General features: G+C 41.3%; 1 protein-coding gene across 7 annotated transcripts in view; it reads right to left on the minus strand.

Annotated features, from left to right (window-relative positions):
• ATP8A2 (ATPase phospholipid transporting 8A2) overlaps nucleotides 1-18,795 on the minus strand; it is a 318,241-nt gene that overhangs the window by 132,219 nt on the left and 167,227 nt on the right. For all 7 annotated transcript variants that reach the window (XM_053385915.1, XM_053385914.1, XM_053385918.1 and 4 more), the window contains 2 exons: nucleotides 12,096-12,279; nucleotides 5,706-5,816 (listed from right to left, as the gene is read on the minus strand). In XM_053385915.1, coding sequence (XP_053241890.1) covers nucleotides 5,706-5,816; nucleotides 12,096-12,279 — 295 coding nt within the window. The remainder of the gene's footprint in view (nucleotides 1-5,705; nucleotides 5,817-12,095; nucleotides 12,280-18,795) is intronic.

The following is an 18,795-nucleotide window of genomic DNA, read 5'->3' on the forward strand; positions in this document are numbered from 1 at the left end:
TTAATTATTAGTCTGCATTCAAGTGAATTAGAGTAAGAATTTTAGTGGTAAAAGTCCAGGCCTTAAATGTTTGCAGCAGAGTAACTTGCTGCTTAAGTAGGGACGCGGGTGGCGCTGTGGGTTAAACCACAGAGCCTAGGACTTGCTGATCAGAAGGTCAGCGGTTCGAATCCCCGCGATGGGGTGAGCTCCTGTTGCTTGGTCCCTGCTCCTGCCAACCTAGCAGTTCAAAAGCATGTCAAAGTGCAAATAGATAAATAGGTACCGCTCCGGCGGGAAGGTAAATGGCATTTCGGTGTGCTGCTCTGCTTCGCGAGAAGCGGCTTAGTCATGCTGGTCACATGACCCGGAAGCTGTACGCCGGCTCCCTTGGCCAATAAAGCAAGATGAGCGCCACAAACCCAGAGTTGGCCACGACTGGACCTAACGGTCAGGGTCCTTCTTTAACTTGCTGCTTTAATAGTACAGCTTTTGCATACTACATTGGGCTTTTCCAACCTGCTATTTGGATGAGACTCTTATAAAAAAAGTATTTAAGTATTATTATTTTTAAATATAGAGGGACACGGGTGGCGCTGTGGGTAAAACCTCAGTGCCTAGGACTTGCCGATCGTATGGTCGACGGTTCGAATCCCCGCGGCGGGGTGAGCTCCCGTCGTTCGGTCCCAGCTCCTGCCCACCTAGCAGTTCGAAAGCACGTCAAAGTGCAAGTAGATAAATAGGTACCGCTTTCTAGCGGGAAGGTAAACGGTGTTTCCGTGTGCGGCGCTGGTGCAGGCTCGCCAGAGCAGCTTCGTCACGCTGGCCACGTGACCCGGAAGTGTCTTCGGACAGTGCTGGCTCCTGGCCTCTTAAGCGAGATGAGCGCGTGACCCTAGAGTCGGACACGACTGGCCCGTACGGGCAGGGGTACCTTTACCTTTATTTTTAAATATAAACTGCTCTTCAAACAAAAACGTTATCAACCTTAACAAAAACAAGACAGCCCCTTGGCCCATAGGTTTATACACAACACAATTCCTTTTGAATGATGGGATTCTGTCCTATGCTTCCCCCTTGATTGCTAATGAACCTGAAAAATTTCCAAGTGCTAAGCTGTGAGTGGCTAACCTATGGCACAGGTGCCCTGGCACGGCGACAGCACGTCATTACACATCTAGATACAAGAGCGGCCAGTGTGGTATGGTGGCACTGGCCTCCTGGCAGTGGAGCTGCTGCCCCTTGGACAAGGTGGTAGTGGGTCCAGGCAACAGTGAGGTCCAGATGATGCAGGTGGTCTAGTGGAGCTAATCTGATGCTCTCGCAGTGCACCCAAGTTATAACTAAACAAAAAGCATTCCGCAATGGCGTGTTTTTGTTGACAGCTTATCTAAGTTACCCCACTGGGCAAAATTTTCTGCAGACAACTGTGACGACATCGTGGATACCGATCATATTCTTTTTGGTAAAAAATTGAAGGCAGGTAATACAATTCAGCTCCTCTCCCCTTCAAATATTTTGAAGCATCTTTAAAATATTTCTTTTTGTGATACTGAATTCGTGGTCTGTGTACACGCTATATCTTTAATGCACACACAGCACAGTTCCTCCCCCTCAAAGAATTCTGGGCACTGTCGTTTAAGGGTTGTTGGGATGGCCCTAGAATCCACTGCTACTAGCATGTTCCAAGGTTGCAATGATAATGCCTTACATTGCACATAAAAGGATTAGTAAATATTTTTAAATGGGTAGGTCTTGCTCAGTTCAAACTAAAGGTAGCATAACTTTTCAATTAAACCAGTTTTAGTCTCAGAACCTCTGAGCAGAAGCAGATGGTCTAAACCAGCCTTTGCCTCAAAATGGTTTGAACTGCAGCTCCCAGTGCTGGCTAGGGCTGATGGGAGTTGTGGTCCAAAACATCTGGAAGGCTTCTGGTTGGCAAAGGTTGATCTAGTAAAAGGTATCTATTTTTGTGTTTCTTTCTCATAGACTGATATGATTTCCTTTTAACAAGAAGGTTGATTTTGAAACTCTCCCATCTGTTCTGGCCGCAGTTTGATTCAATACCTCAATATGATACATCAGAACGACAGTTCCCGCACTCTTCCCAGTCTTCTCTGAGAATGATCAAATATACCCAATTTCTCACCGAGTTTTGATACTTTCATGCTGACAAGGCAGTTTTTAAAAAAATATATTTTGGAATCAAGAAAGAGCTTCTGAATTCAAAACAGAATTACAGGCTAATTGGTCCAATATGCCCCTGAATCCTTTTGGCAGGAGTCTGTCACTTAATTCTCTCTGTCAGACAGTAATTTCATATATGTGGTTTACATTGTAACATTCAAAGAGAAGGAAATTATTTTACAAATGCACTTTGACAATTGTTATGTTAACTAACTGACCACAGGGCCAGAGCATTAAGGAACCCAGAATTCCTAGACACTTACTCCCTGTATTGCATTCAGATAATTATTTCCATTGTGCTAGGTATTTTGCGTTCAGAAGCAACTTACGATGCTGCATGAATGATAAAATATAAAGTTATAAATACTAAAATAATCTAAGCCAGGATTCAGGCATTCGAAAATACTTCCACATGGAATGGCCCTGAGGTAGAGATGTGAGGGGATTCAAACCAGTTTGCATTTAAAGCAAAATCTATCAAATTTGCAGTTTCTGAAACAACATGAGAAGTGGGATGCACCCATGCTTAGGAATTCACACTTTTCTGAATTTTGCGATGCAGTTTTCCAACCAACCAAAGTTTATAAAAATGCGTATATTAGGGGAAAGTTTGCATAAAAGTGAGTATTGGTGAAAATAACATACAAAGATGCATTACATTAGGATAAATTACTTGCAAAAATGTGCACTTTAGTCAAAACAACATAGAAAATGTTTTTACAGGTGAAATTCGCAGTACATTGCTTGAAGAATTTTCAAGAGGATTTTATTGCGAAACATTTGCAAACTGCTGAAGAAATGTGGAGACTGGAAAAAAGAAACTGAAAAATTGACAGGTCTTTCCATCCCTACTGTGGTGCCACAGCTCCAAGGAATAAGTTATTAAGAGTTGGGTGCTCTGTGTCAGAGATGGGTAACCTGTTGGGACTCCAACTCCCACCAACCCCAGCTAACATGGGCAACAGTCAGGGATGATGTAGTCCAGAAACATCTGGAGGGCCACAGGTCCCTGCTCTATGTCAACCCTCAAATGTGCAGAAGCCACACTTGTCCTTCCCCCCTTTTTTGAGGAGAAATTGAGCAAGCAGGAAAAAAGGATGGAGCACCCAGTTCATATATTACTTCCTTCACTTGGCTGGTCCAGCATTGTCCTTTCCCAGGGAACTTGTGATGCTATACACAACCCTTCTCTCAACTAAAAAAAATAAATCAAAATCACAGCACTGAAAATGTTTGCTGTATGCACTAGTATGTGCAGATATACAATCTATTGGGCGCTCACAGAATTTGGGGGTTTATCTAAGAAACCCTATTTGTAATTCAATTTGTAATTGAAGGCTGAAGCATCACAAATTGTGTCATGTGAAGCATGTATTTTTTTGGAGAAATGAAAAGTAAGAAAAGGTATTTGTTTGATCGTTTCCAGCTGAACATTCACAAAATCTTACATAGTCCTTGAGGCAAAAGCTTTCAATAAAGATGGACTCCTCTCTAATGATCCACTGTGCAGAATACATTACAGCAAGGCAACGGAAACTTGCATGGATTTATCCTGGTGACTGATTCTTTGGCAACTCTTGGGATTAACATACTAAATTAGGAATCCAAAAACAAGTCAATCATGGATTAAAGTCATGGAAGGGGCAACCCTTGAGCAATTCAGATGTAATTTTCCTTACACAACAGGGGGTTGAAATATAGAATAAACTGTCACCAGCAGCAATAGAAATTAGAGGTTGTTAAGACGGCTGAAGAGACATCTGGATACATTTTCAAAGAGAGGCCAAAAAATGTGTATCAGAGTTGACTACCACTTGGACGTCTTTGGATTACAATGACATTCAACTGCATAAACCACATTTCATAGCAAGATTTCCCTTTCTTCCTGAAAACAGAAGTAACGATAACTTGACAAGTCATTTAAATGATCTAACTTAGGCTCTTCATCATGGAGCATGATTTCCCCCTGAATCTACATGCTTCACAAACCGAGGCCTAGATTGTGCAGAAGCCTTTTTCTCTGGCTTACTCTAAGCCAGTGTTTCCCAAACTTGGGTCTCCAGCTGGTTTTGGACTACAACTCCCATCATCCCTACCTAGCAGGCCAGTGGTCAGAGATTATGGAAACTGTAGTTCAAAAACAGCTGGAGACCCAGGTTTGGAAAACACTGGCTTAGAGTAACATGTGAACAAGACCTATGTATCTTTGCCTCACCAAAGCAATGCATTCAATGAATGCCAGAATAAATGAAACCTGACAAAAAGGGAGCATCCCTCAGTTCTGGTTCTGTTCCTCACTTGTTAATTATACAAAACGTGCCACCCAGAGCCATTAAAATCAGTGAGCATTTTTCTATTGATTTCAAACAGGATATGCATTGCTTCCAGAGCTCCCCTCTCAAGGGAAAGTGTTTTCCTTCTAATGCTACAGGGATTTATATGACATCTGCAAAGTCACCAGAATCAAGGAACAATGTTTTACATGTATCAACAGCTAGTAAACAATCAGTAAATTAATAAAATCAGAGCCTAACATAATAATCAAAAGGGACAATGGAAACTTTAAAACACGGTTGAAAATGTGTACTGTAAACTCAATAAAAATGCAGTTCTAGTGAAAAGTTATTATGAGCTGCTACCAGTTTGCATTCTAGAGAAAGCATTTACATTTTTTGATGGGTTGAGAAATAAGTTGAAATATGACCCCGGAGATCTCAGGAGGGGGAGGGGGCAGAGGGCACGGGTTTTTTTGTCAGACATTTCCTCATTGTTTACTTAACCCAAACTTGTTCCCTTTCTAAAAGTAGCCCTCTGAAACTTTTCAGTCTGGCTATCCTCAAGCTTCATCATTTAGAACAATCTCCTCCTTTACTAAGAGGAACAAAAAAAAAGGCAGGATGGTGACCTCAAAAATGGCATTCCAGTGTGGTTCAGTTACATGGTGCTGATTAGAACTATTCTTCAAGAAACCTAATTAAAACTCCATTGAAGTTAAGCAGAAGAGTGAGGGATGGTTCACCTGTGGCCCAGGTAAGTAGGTTGTCTACATGGTAGCGCAAACCTCAGGTTCATACGTCTCCTCCTCTTCACATCCTGCCAATTTTATGCTTGCATTGTTGTTTAACTTTGAAACATAGCAGTACAAAAATATATTTAGCAACAAAATTGTAAATAATAATCAAAGTGGATGTTTTTGTGTTTATGTGATACTTGATTCAAACCTTTATATGGATATTTAGTTGTGAATTGTATTTTGGAGTTTCATATTTTCTGTGCCTCACTTTGGAACTTCCTTCGGCTGTGGGATGCGATGAATGTATGCAAGGTTATGTGAACAGGGCATCTGCACATACCTGAGCCTTGTGGGGACAGGCTCACACAAGCAGCTTACTACACATAGGTGGTTAATTTATAATCTATGAAAGGTACAGGTAACTATATATGAGGCACATCACATAATGTTTAACAGTAATTTTCAAGTTACTATAATCAAATAACAGGGCAGGTGGGAGAAGATGAATACTCCTGGTTGTACTCACCTCTATAATATACAGCACCACGTTCTTATAAAAGCAGTACAATATGCATTTTGTTACTCGATTGTAACTCCAGGCTCCGTGGACAAGTAACAGCTTCTCCAAGTAGGAAAACTGGAGAAAGAAAAATGGCCAACAATGAAACTACACTGTAGAGAGATGCAAGCTAGAGTCTACACATAAGGTGAAAGCCATTGAAGTTATCTATTGCTAGACCAGCCTTTGTTACACATTATCCAGTTCTGCACAAGTCTTACGTGGGGGGAAATACACAATGCAAGCCTGCACTTATGGTGAATCCATGCAACTCACTTTCCATCGCTGTATGACTTCCAAGAAGTCTTTGGATTAGTCAGAGCAGGGCTGTGTGCCCAGAATTAAAGCATAACTGGTGCAAACCTATATATGTTTATTCAGAAGTTTGTCCTATGGTGTTCAGTGGGGTTTATTCCCAGGCAAGTGTGTATAGGATGACAACCCCAGTCATCGTGGCCTATAAGACTTGGTAGACCAAGAAAAAGAGGGCAGTGCCAGATACTAAAGAAAAAGAGGCAAGTCTCAAAACGGTACTGAAAAATGTAGGGAGCTTTAATAAAATACTAATGAGATCCCCAGAGAGATGTTGTTTTACTAGAATAACTCAAAAAAAAAATGAATTCTTGTGCCTCTGAGGATTGTTTCCACTGAAACACATTGGGCAAATTACTTTTTTGTTGATGTTCCCTACATTTTTCAGAACCATTTTGAATTTTACTTCTTTCTTTGCTTTATGAAAATTGGCTACCAGCTTTATCACAACATCTTCCAAGAATCTCAGGCTGGTATACAGCATCCCGCTTCCCCTCCAAATAGCCCTCAAAACATCCCTTAATATGGGTTAACTTATCATGACTTTCCCAGGGCAACTGAGAGTGATTGATGGGTGAGCAGGGTTTTGAACCCAGCTTCCCCAATGCAAATCAAGCACACTAACTCAGCCTCTGTGGTGACCTCCAGATGTTTTGGATGTCAGTTCCCGTCTGATGGGAGTTTTAGTCCAAAATGTCTGTAGGGCACCAGTTTGGTGAAGGCTACTCTATCGACTACACTACTTTGGCTCTCAAGGCACTTTCCTCAGTCTGTAGCAAAAATGTAGGAACAAAAACTCTTCTGAAGCCTCAGGTATTCTACAATTGATCTTTTAACATCTTGGAGAGTCTAGTATCAAGACTGGAGAACACACACACATAAGCCTGGACTCTGGTGGAACTGAGAGAATGTGAGATCTAAAATGGGGAAGGGGCAAGGATTTCTATTTCCCACAAATGCATATGGTGCAGATTTCATTTGTTTTTGATGGTCTCTAAATACTCATCAGAAAGCAATCCCTCACCCAGCTCCTGACACCCCCCTACCATGATATCATGGCAGTAATGCTCCATTTGCATGTTGAATATACATACATATTTGCTTTCTCATAGAGGCATATGTGAAATGCATATGTTAGAGATGGGAGAGGAATCTGTACTTCTCAAACCTATACATGAACCAAACCATAGCTATGGGAAAGGAGGGTGGATCAGTGGTAGAGACTCAACTTTGAATTCAGCAGGTCCCAGGTTCAATCCTTGGCAACTCCATGTAGGGCTATGAACCCGTTTGAAACCCTGGAGAGCCACCGTCATTCAAGGTGGACAGTACCAGTGGTCTGACTTGGGATAAAGCATCTTCGAAAATTCACACTTCTCCAATTAAAAAATTGCATACAAAACCCTGCACATTAGGGGGGAGTGTGTGCACACACGCAAATCTGTGTACAAGTGAAAATACCGTACGAAAATTCGTATGGGAAATTTGCTTACAAAAAAAGGCATACAAAGGACAAAATTTTATACAAAAGCAAGCGCATTAGGGGAGGAATGTAAGAATTTTCATGAAGACTTCTAAAAGAAAAACTGCACAGAAATGAGGCGAACGAAACTTCCAAGACTGGGAAAATGAGAAAAATGAAATTGACAGACTTGTCCATCCCTAGTGTGTGTGCATGAAAGAGTAGCGTGGGATTGAGCCCTGAATCAGACCGGTGGTGCTTGTCACCTTGTAGGATCAATCACATGGCAGTTGGAACCGCAAGGTGGCGGCCAGCCAGGGCTTGCCTCAGGCATTGGAGAGACTGCCAGCACTCATTATCTCAATGAAATGAAGGATGTGAAATGGAGGGAAAGCAATATAATCCAGTCTTCTTCAGGAAACATGAGGCCAATATTCATTTAATAAGGTTCTCTATTAGCGGCTGAATCACTGAAGTGATCCCTTCTTGAGGATAATAGATTCCTCTTTTGGATAACAGTAAAATCTGCATCCAATTTCTGCACTGCCTCAAGAAATTCTAGTCACTATAAACAAGCTGGTGGAGCATTTCCACAACTTGGAAGGCAAGAGATGTTTTCAAAAGATGCACTCTGTTGTTTTTCAACCGAAGGAACGTATTCTTTGTGGCCTCAGGTCACGTTTCCCTTGTATTTGTTTTGTTTTATTTATTACATTTGTCAGTCGCTTTATCTTGTCCAGAAACCCAAAGCAAATTACAACCAAGAAATAGACAGTAAACCCCCTACACAGATGCATTAAAACCAAGAGGGAAGAGAAATACATTAAAAGCACCACACCCACGGCTGCGTTTTCCATCGGCTAATTATTGAATGAGAATAAGAGTCGCGCTTCAGTGTTAAACCTCCATGCTTCCACTATAGTCACTACTGCAGAGAACTGCAACAACAGGAAACATGATGCCAGGATTAGAGTGAAAGTGGGAGGAGATTTCAAAAGACAAATTGACCTTGATGGGAAGGCTGAATCCTGCTGTTGCAGTTCTCTGCAGTAACAACCATAGTGGAAGCATGGAGGTTTTAACAATGAAGGGTGACTCTTATTTTCAGAACAAGTCACTTGCACGTGGATGTGCAGGTTTGGGAAAACGGGGGGCAAGCCAGTGGCTCCTGCATACCTCCCCGAGGAATGCAGAAAAACCACGTTTTAAAACAACAACCACTATCATTATTATTATTATATTAATATCCCAACCTTCCTCCTGAAGTCCAGGGTAGCGAATACACTCCACCAACCCTTCTCCAAACCAAAATGCTGTTTTGCATGTCACAAAGAAGCAAGGCTCTCAGATCAACGAAGGGTGGTATAAAATGATTCAGGAGCATGCCCTGGCATGCTGCTCATTTGTCTCAAGCCACGGTTAATGGGCTTACTCTGAGGTGTGAATGGGACTCCTGAGTGAGAATCACTCAGAGCTATGGTAAGCATTGACACCAGTTGGAACTATTCAATCTGGGGTTCCTGTGCTGCGTATCATCTGCTTAAAGGAAACGAATATCTGCTTCTCTTCAGCAGATAAGGGGTGCCTCCAGGCTGTCAGTATTTTGTGGGAGTGTCTGAATGTGATAAGGGGTGCCTCCAGGCTGTCAGTATTTTGTGGGAGTGTGAGAAATGTTGGGCAGAAGTGAAAAAAGATCTAGAAATATGGTCAAGTTTGAGACTTTCCTTGTTAGGCCGAATTGCTGTTATTAAGATGAATGTCTTGCCGAGAATGTTATTTTTGTTTCAAACATTGCAGATTGTGGACAAAATGGATTGTTTCAAGAGGTGGCAAAAAGATATATCTAGATTTGTCTGGCAGGGCAAAAAGCCCAGAATAAAATTTAAGATACTAACTGATGCAAAAGAAAGAGGGGGGTTTGCCCTGCCGGACTTAAAATTGTACTATGAATCAGCGGCCTTTTGCTGGCTGAAGAACTGGCTGCTTCTTGAAAATACAGATATTTTGGATTTGGAAGGGTTCAATAACAGATTTGGCTGGCATGCGTATATATGGTATGACAAGGTCAAGATCCATCAAGGTTTCAAAAACCATATCGTTAGAAAAGCCCTATATAATGTATGGATTAGATATAAAGATTTGCTGGAAAATAAAACACCCAGGTGGTTGTCACCGATGGAAGCTAAGGAAGTGAAAAAATTAAATATGGAATCTAAATGGCCGAAATATTGGGAAATTATAGAGTATGAAGAGGGAAAAGTCAAATTGCAGAGTTATGAGAAATTGAAGTCCAAAGTAAGAGATTGGCTTCATTATTACCAGATAAATGAAGTTTTTAAACAGGACAGGAAAATTGGCTTTCAGGTGGAAAGGTCGAAATTAGAAACAGAGCTTTTGCAACCCAGTACTAAGAATCTGTCAAGAATGTATAACTTGCTGTTGAAATGGAATACACAGGATGAGTTGGTTAAATCAGCTATGATTAAATGGGCACAGGACATTGGACATGACATTATGTTTGCTGACTGGGAACAGTTATGGACCACCGGCATAAAGTTTACGGCATGTAATGCCTTAAGAGAGAATATTATGAAAATGATTTATAGGTGGTACATGACCCCAGTCAAGCTTGCAAAAATTTACCATTTGCCCAATAACAAATGCTGGAAATGTAATGAAACTGAAGGTACTTTTTATCACCTTTGGTGGACATGCCCAAAGATTAAGGCTTTTTGGGAAAGGATCTATAATGAAATGAAAAAAGTGCTTAAATGCACTTTTGTGAAGAAACCAGAGGCCTTTCTCTTGGGCATGGTAGGCCAATTGGTGTCAAAGAAAGATAGGATGTTTTTTATGTATGCGACTACAGCAGCAAGAGTACTCTTAGCAAAGTACTGGAAGACACAAGAACTACCCACACTGGAAGAATGGCAGACGAAGGTGATTGACTACATGGGACTGGCTGAGATGACCGGCAGAATCCGAGACCAAGGGAAAGAGACGGTGGAAGAAGACTGGAAGAAATTTAAAGTTTACCTTAAAAACTGTTGTAATATTAATGAGTGCTAAAATGTCTTGAGTAATGCAAAATAGAATTGCAGCGATAAACAATTGGATATGGGAAAAAAGATTTAAAGGAAGTGCCATAAGTAAATAAAATTAGGGGTTGCTGGAAAGATTTAGAACAAGGATGCAGAAAAAGGAGGTATGGGGAAGTCGTTGAAAGAAGGTTTAAGGAAAAGAAGGCTAAGAAATTATACATGTTTATATGTTTGTTTGTTTTTGTATTGTTTTGTATTGTCACTTAATATGTGTTGGAAAATCAATAAAAATTTATTTAAAAAAAAAAATGGGCTTACTCTGAGGTGTGAATGGGACTCCTGAGTGAGAATCACTCAGAGCTATGGTAAGCATTGACACCAGTTGGAACTATTCAATCTGGGGTTCCTGTGCTGCGTATCATCTGCTTAAAGGAAACGAATATCTGCTTCTCTTCAGCAGATAAGGGGTGCCTCCAGGCTGTCAGTATTTTGTGGGAGTGTCTGAATAACATGCCAGAACTTTAGGTTTGCGCATTTAAAGTAGATTAAAGCACTCTGTCACCCTAATGCAACAAGCCCACTTTAAAAAAGAGAAACCCAACAGGTTTTGTGCAGTTTGGAAAGTGACAGGGAGATGCACTGAAACACTTCCACCCCGCAAGGAAACCGGGTTAAATGCAGGAAGAATCCAAATTGTTATGTACCTGCCCCGCAAACAAATAAGAACAAATGCTCAGTTAAGGCTGTATATAATATTACCTCCACATAAGCTTTGTGCAGCAATTCAGAATGAATGCTCAACAAACAGGTCATCTGGAGGTGGTCAGGATATTAAAATCAATAAAGCTAAGCCTCCAAGACGATGATAAGTATGTTTGAACACTGCAGATATTACAGCGATACATTAAGGTATCACTTTATTAAGCTCTTTTTAATAGATAACCTTTTTCTACATTTTAAATTTTTGTCTTCTAAGGAAAATGCAGTCAAAGTTTAGAGAACATTTGAATCATTGATGCGACCCTCTCCCAAAAGGCAAATTTCACCCATCGCTGACTGCTCTCTCCTGAACCCTATGGGCCGCAACTGAAGAACTAGAATAGAAATCGTAAGCTATCCTTCATAGTTTTCTCCTGAAGTCACTGAAAAGAAAAACGAGAGCGCCATTTACTATTGCCGAACAGGAATATACTCCACCAACAGGTGTCCAAGTCAAGAGGAAGAATATATATACATATATATCATTAGCAGAGCTTCAACAGCTGTAATGACTATCTTCTCTCGACCCAATTACTGGAGTCTGAAGAACAGCGGCAAGTAGAGAGAAACCTAAGCCTTCGGGAGAAGATGGCCCATGGCCCGGCACCATGGAAAGGATCCTAAGCACTTGTGAGATATCTGCTTTAAGGCTGCAGCCTCAAACGGAAAAGAGAGAGGAAAATCTGCTTGGCCTCTAGGTCAGCAATGAGGTGTTCATCCTGCTCCTGCAGCCAATGCTTATTTCAACAGGATATGACAGCTGCTCGCTTGCGGGACTCTAACCTGGGCTATCGCGTAATCGGAGGAGTTGGTCGCCTGCATGCCTTCGTTGCCGCTGATCCCCACTCCAACGTGAGCTGTCTGGATCATCCCCACGTCATTGGCACCATCCCCAATGGCCAGAGTGATGGCATTCACATGCTTCTTTACCATGTCTACGATTTCAGACTTCTGCAGAGGAGACACCCTAGGAAGGAGAAGAGAAAATGCCGGTCAATTCCCCACATGCTAAGCTATATGCATGGCTTTCCAGAGGGACAGCTGTAATCTAGATTTAGACATATAAAAAGGGCAGTAACTGGAACGTTTCCTGATCCAACACATCAAGTTTATAGAGCGCATGCCAAATCCTCCTTCCCCTCAAACGCATATAGAAATAAAGCACTGTATTCTTATTTATCTGTAAATAAGTAACATGAGCACAGGTCACAAACGTGAATGCTTAGTAGCTTTTTAAGAACTATGAAAATGGCTTTGTATACATGAATGTAATATGCATCAGAAACACCAGACTGGGGGGAAAAATCGGTAACTGAAAAATGTTTATTTTTAATTGTCACACACAACTAAGTTCAATTTCCCCAGTTGCTTCAATGAGAGGTCTCAAACTGAGACGGCAATACTTGGCCCACAAAACTAATGTAGGGTGAACATTATGTTGTGTGTTAATTCTCACATAATTTTGATTGTTATCCTGGATTTTTAACTGCAATTATACCATCATTTTTTATTAAAAAAAAAGTCTGATAAGAAAAGTGACAGAAAGTGTGGGGCAGAAAACACTAGCTGTCAATTTTATCCACACAAAAGTCTCAGCATCGATGCTCAATAATCAGCCAGTCTGAAAGTTCCCTTCACTGCATTCTCTGCTCTGCATCTCAGCAGGTGTTTCAGGAACTCCTGCCAACAACTACGTTTCGAAGTCTATGTTTTCAGTAGTATAACCCACATGGGTGCCATATTGAACAGCAAAAGTAGTAACTTCTTGAGCAGGAAGACGGCAATATGAGGAGTTTTGATGCAACGCAATCTGTGGTCCTCTGGATATTGCTGGACTACAATTCCCATTATTGCTGACCATGGGCCATGATAGCTGGGTCTGGTGGAATTTGAGAGTCCAATAACTTTGGGGGCGGGGGGCGGCTCATGTTCCCCTGTATGCTAAAGTATTCACTCACCAACTTATTGCTCGGGTCATTATGTAATCAAGGTAACCTCCTTCCCATGTAAACCTCAATCATCTCAAAGTTATGAATCTGCATGGTTTCCTCCCTAGGAAGTCGCAGTTTCTCAGAGTACTCTAGATACACATTTAATTAACCGGAAAGTTATACAAATAGCCTTCAAGCACTTACTTTTGTCTTTCAAAAGGCTTTCATGCATAAGATAAGACTAGGGGTCAAGGAGATTTGCCCAGCCATTTATTTTTTAAAAACACGTTTTATTCTTAATATTGTTTGTGTGTGGAATTCACACTGGGTAGCTTATTAAGCCCTCATGCTGAAATATTATAAAATGATTTGGCTCAGTCTTACTGAAAAGCAAGGAAAAATTATAAACTTTGTTACTAATAATTTCACAGAGCTGTTAAATTTATAAAACGAGATCAAGGCAACGCTGAAGCTCATTAGTGCTAGAGTCTAACATTTATGTGTTGCTCATGACATAAGATGCTGCCAAAACTATGGTCTAGCTTCATCCCTCTTTGCAACCGTTAAAGTTAAAATTCCAGACAGAGTTTTAGCCAAAACAGAGGCATGCATATGTGGAGTAAATCAGTTAGGAGTCCTAGGTGTTTCTGTGAGCCAGGAGAAGAGCCAGCTACCTTTTACCCACATTAGTGGTGACAATTAATTCACAATGAAGTGCATGCTCCACCACTCGTTTTGCTTGCCAAATCAGCTTCTCATAGGTTTGAGATCTTAATCATTTTTGCATTTGACTATCTTCAAGTCATATTTCAGCGAGGAGAAGAAGAAGAAGAAGAAGAAAGCAAAATAAATCCCATTTACTAAAAGAAATAGTTTTAACAGGGATGGTCAATTCCCTCCCCCCTTGATATTTCAGCTTGGAAAGTTTTACTATCAGGTATTCAGAACTACTGGGGATGGAGACATAATCAAAGTAAACTACTCTACAATTGGAAGGGGAAACCTGAGGCTCCCCAGATGTGGTTTGAGTCCACCTCCCATCAATCCCAGCCAGCACAGCCAATGGTAAAGGATGATGGGAGTTGTAGTCCAACAACACATGGTTCCACCGGCTCCCCATCCTGAGCGTACAAATTGCAACTACCCACATTTAGTGAAAATGTGTGTTTTGGATACTGGGGCCAATGCCTCAAATTTGTCTGCACGCAGCTCAGCATAAGAGTAGAGTCAATCTTTTTTGTTAAAAACCCTTGGACATCACAAACATGCAAACGGGATTGAGGTACATTTTCACATAGGACCCTTTGTTGTATAACAAAGAGAGGGAGACTGAAAAGAGCCACTGCAGCCCTAGGGGAGACCCCAACCCCAGTTGCCAGGTTGGAAGCACATCCTCCCAGCTGATGTTAAAATTTAGGGAAGGGATTTGCTGCCAGCTGCATAACTGCAGCTTCCTCACAGCTGAACATCAAGTTTCACGCAGGATGGTAAGGAGACACAGCCCAGTGGCAGACCATGCAATACAGGAAGGAGATTTCAGGGTTCATATGTGGATTGGAACCCAGTTAACCTTCAGTTTTCACACTTCTCCAACTTTGGCGATACATTTCTCTAAGAACATTCCCAAGTGCTTATAGAGACAAGTATTATTAGGTTAAAATACATACAAGAAAATGCACATTTGGTATAAAATACGTGCAAGGATGCAAATCTTGAATTCTTATTTTTCACAGAAAAAAATGTGAATTATTGTGTTTAATTAAAATAACAATAATTTGCAGATTGCTCTGGAAAGAAGACAGAGTGGACTTACGAAGACGCCCATATAAAACTGACACACACTGGAAATAGACTGATTCCTCCTTCCCTAAAGCCAGGCAGCTCCTGTGTGGGAGCTTCTCAAAGGTTACGTATGCAGGGGTTGGGGGCTCAGAAAGGAAGGTGTTCAGTTCAGGAACAAGAGGAGGTAGCCTGACTGGAAGAAGAGACACAGGAGTGAGGCTGCATCTTTTCTGTGCCAGACATCCTGGTGGAAGCCAGATGGCTAATTATTCAAACATGCCTTATTTGAAACCCAGTGGGGATTTGACCCTTTTTGCAAAAAGTAGCAGGTTGGGAATAAGCAAGGTCCGCATGACAGAGGCTTCATTGTATACCCTGAGATCCTTCTGTGCATGCACTTTGCTTAGTGGGAAAACTGAACCGTTCCTTCTCAGGGTCCAGGGGAAGCTCAGAAACACACACACACTGCTGTTAACATGATTTCTTTATCTGAGTTATTGTAAACTGGAGTAGTGGTTGCTCAGCATTCTTTTATTACCCAGATAGGAAATGAATCTGGAAAGACTATGCCAAAAACATAAACCTTTTTATTGCTTTGCACTGCCAGACTGAAATTATGGAATATCAGAGCTGACTTACACATTATGCAGAGTAAGATAATAATCGGAAGTGATAGAATTCTGGACTGTTTCTCTTGAGACAGCAGGTGGGGGGGAACTGTGTTAGTGAATGCTCCTGTGTATGAAAACTATCACAGCAGTGAGATAATGCTGGCCAGCCTTCTCTCTGCTGTGGTACATACTAATTTGCAGTCATTACTTAATGTTAATAGGCAGGGAGTTCCAAAGTTTAGGAGCTGCCACACTAAAATATGATGTGCCACCTGTAGGCAGTTCCACAGACTGAAGCAGTTGAGTGGGCATACGTGGGGTAAAGTGATATTGCAGGTAAACTGGTCCCCAGTTGTTAATGCGGCAGAGATGACACTCTGATCGGTTCAGAAATTTCAGCTAGTGAAGACTTCAATGGTCAGGTTGCTCACTGGGGCAAGACAGTTTGAGCATATGCTGCCAATCCTGGTCCGACTACAAAGGCTGCCAATTAGTTTCCAGGAATAATAATAATAATAATAATAATAATAATAATAATAATAATAATTTATTCCCCAGCCACTCTGGGCGGCTTCCAACAGAATATTAAAATACAATAATCTATTAAACATTAAAAGCTTCCCTAAACAGGGCTGCCTTCAGGCATCTTCTAAAAGTCTGGTGGTAGTTCTTCTCTTTGACATCTGGTGGGAGGGCGTTCCACAGGGCGGGTGCCACTACTGAGAAGGCCGTCTGCCTGGTTCCCTGTAGCTTGGCTTCTCGCAGCGAGGGAACTGCCAGAAGGCCCTCAGCACTGGACCTCAGTGTCCGGGTTGAATGATGGGGGTGGAGACGCTCCTTCAGGTATACTGGGCCAAGGCCATGCTGATTTTGACCTATAAAGCCTTAAATGACTTAGGACCACAATGCCTCAAGGACTGCTTCTCCCCATATGAACCAACTCAAACCCTGTGATCATCATCTGAGGCCCTTCTTCGTGTGCCTCCTCTGCAAGAAGTCTGGAGGGCAGCAACGTGAGAAAGGGCCTTTTCTGCAGTGGCTCCCTGCCTGTGGAATGCTTTCTTCTGTGAAGTTCATATCTTTATGCAAAACATTCCTTTTCTCCCAGGCTTTTTGGCTATTTAAACAATCTACAGCCTTTTAAACTGTGGGGGGGAGTATTGTTTCTTTTGTTATTATGGTATGTGTTTTTGTATTATGTGTTAGAAGCTCTTAGAGTCAGCATCTTGGGGGCAGGCAGAGTATTGACCTACAACAGGAAAAGGTGAAGGTATTATTTGGAAGACAAGAAGAACATTAACACCTGAACGTTCTGAACAAAGGTCAACATGACATTATCTGGCAGATGTTTTTTAAGGGCCTCTGGTGAAAATGGACTTAGTTGTGTGGGAATACTCACACTCTCGAGATCCTCCCCAATAATCACTGGCTGTTCAAAACAGTGTGCATATATACAAAACTTAGCACCTCTGGCTCTTTCCCTGCACTAATTTGCATCAAATGGATAAGAAAACAATTGAAATGAATCAAATCCCATGTGCGATTTATGTGCCGTTTCCTTCTTCCCTGAAATTTTAGTACAGTGTGTTTTCCCCACTGCTGCGTAATCTTTATGGGTACTTTTGTGAAAAGTGAAGGTGAGAGGGGAAGCTGTGCTTTAAACAGATGCTACTATTATATCCTCCTGTTTCTATGTTGCAACAGGGATTAAAATAACACATTTAAATACATTAATGTCTTTAACACAAAACATGATAATTTGATACCCTGCTTCCTTGAAAGCTTTTGTTAAAGCATGCAAGGTCCTCACTGGGCCTGTCTGCCTTGAACTTAACAGTTCAAGTTTTGCTATGAAATACGCCAGTATTTCAGCCTACCATGCCTGACTTCATCCACCAGGAAGGTACGATGGGAAACAGCCCCAAAAAGAAACCTGAGACCTGCATAGGTTACTGATTTTTAAGAGCACGCACTGTTCCCAGGAGAAGAAGACAAATGCACAAATATATCAAGGAATGTTCAGGAAGCCTGTCAAGCATGGCTACTAAAAAACTGTATTTTTACAGTGTTTTAATTAGTCAAAGGCTTCCACGACTTCAAGTCCAAGGTTTGGAATTCAATCGCCAACAAATTGCTTGTCAAGAAAGACAAAATAAGGACAACGTTTCTTTCGGTGGAGTAAAAATAAAATAAGGATGTCCTCACTATTGCAGAAGAATTATGCGTAACACGAAAGGATCAGCATTCCAGCACCAATGGAAACCAGTCCCATAGAAGACACTGCCTTCCCTATTTTGCATTTTCAGTTGTTCAGTGTGGCACCTCTGCTGTGGGATGTATTAATTTTCAGCTGCTGCCTGGTGTCAATAGGTAGGGAGTTCCAAGGTGTAGATGCTGCCACTCTAAAAGATAAATTTCTTACAAATGCATAAGGGTTATTATTATGTGGCACCTGTAACAGTCCCAGTTCTGCAGATGAAGTGGCCAAGTGGGCATATATGGGGCAAAGTGATCTTGCAGGTAAACTGGTCCCAAGTCGTCAAGGCTTTATATTCGTAACACATTGAACATAACCCGGTAGCAAATGGGTAACATGTTTGGGATAGAATGTATTTGTGATTTCTATTGAGAAGCCAAATGACAGGAATGATGGGGGGATTTCTCAGGTTCTGAGATAAGGACTAGAAGAGAATATGAAAAAGTATGATGGGTGGAATTGTGGAAATGGAAAAAAGATTCCTCCTTGTGCTTGGTTTGTAGAAGATAAGACTAAATTTGTTAATGTTATATATTTTACTTAGGCTTTATTGTTATGTGGCATCCTACTCTTTTGCTTTTGCTACTTCTTTCTTAACATAAAATATTTTCAAACAGAGTTATAGCTGTAAGCGAAGTATCTTTTCCCCCAGCTTGCCCATTTCCTTGCCCTCTTTTTAGTGGACAGTGTCATAATTATTTTTTGTCTTTGCTAGAGAAGTTTTAAATAAATATTAAAGCAGGAAGTAATAAAAAATAATTGTTTGGCTCCCTCCTCAGCTATATAGAGTTTCCAACTAAGGAGGAGAAGTACGTGACTACTCAAGTTACAGCCTAGAGCAAACTACAATGGTCACAGGGCCAGCTCTGCTATTTGGCAGAGTGAGGCAAAAGTTTAAGTCA

The sequence above is a fragment of the Podarcis raffonei genome, chromosome 4, assembly GCF_027172205.1.
Source record: "Podarcis raffonei isolate rPodRaf1 chromosome 4, rPodRaf1.pri, whole genome shotgun sequence".
Lineage (NCBI taxonomy): Eukaryota > Metazoa > Chordata > Lepidosauria > Squamata > Lacertidae > Podarcis > Podarcis raffonei.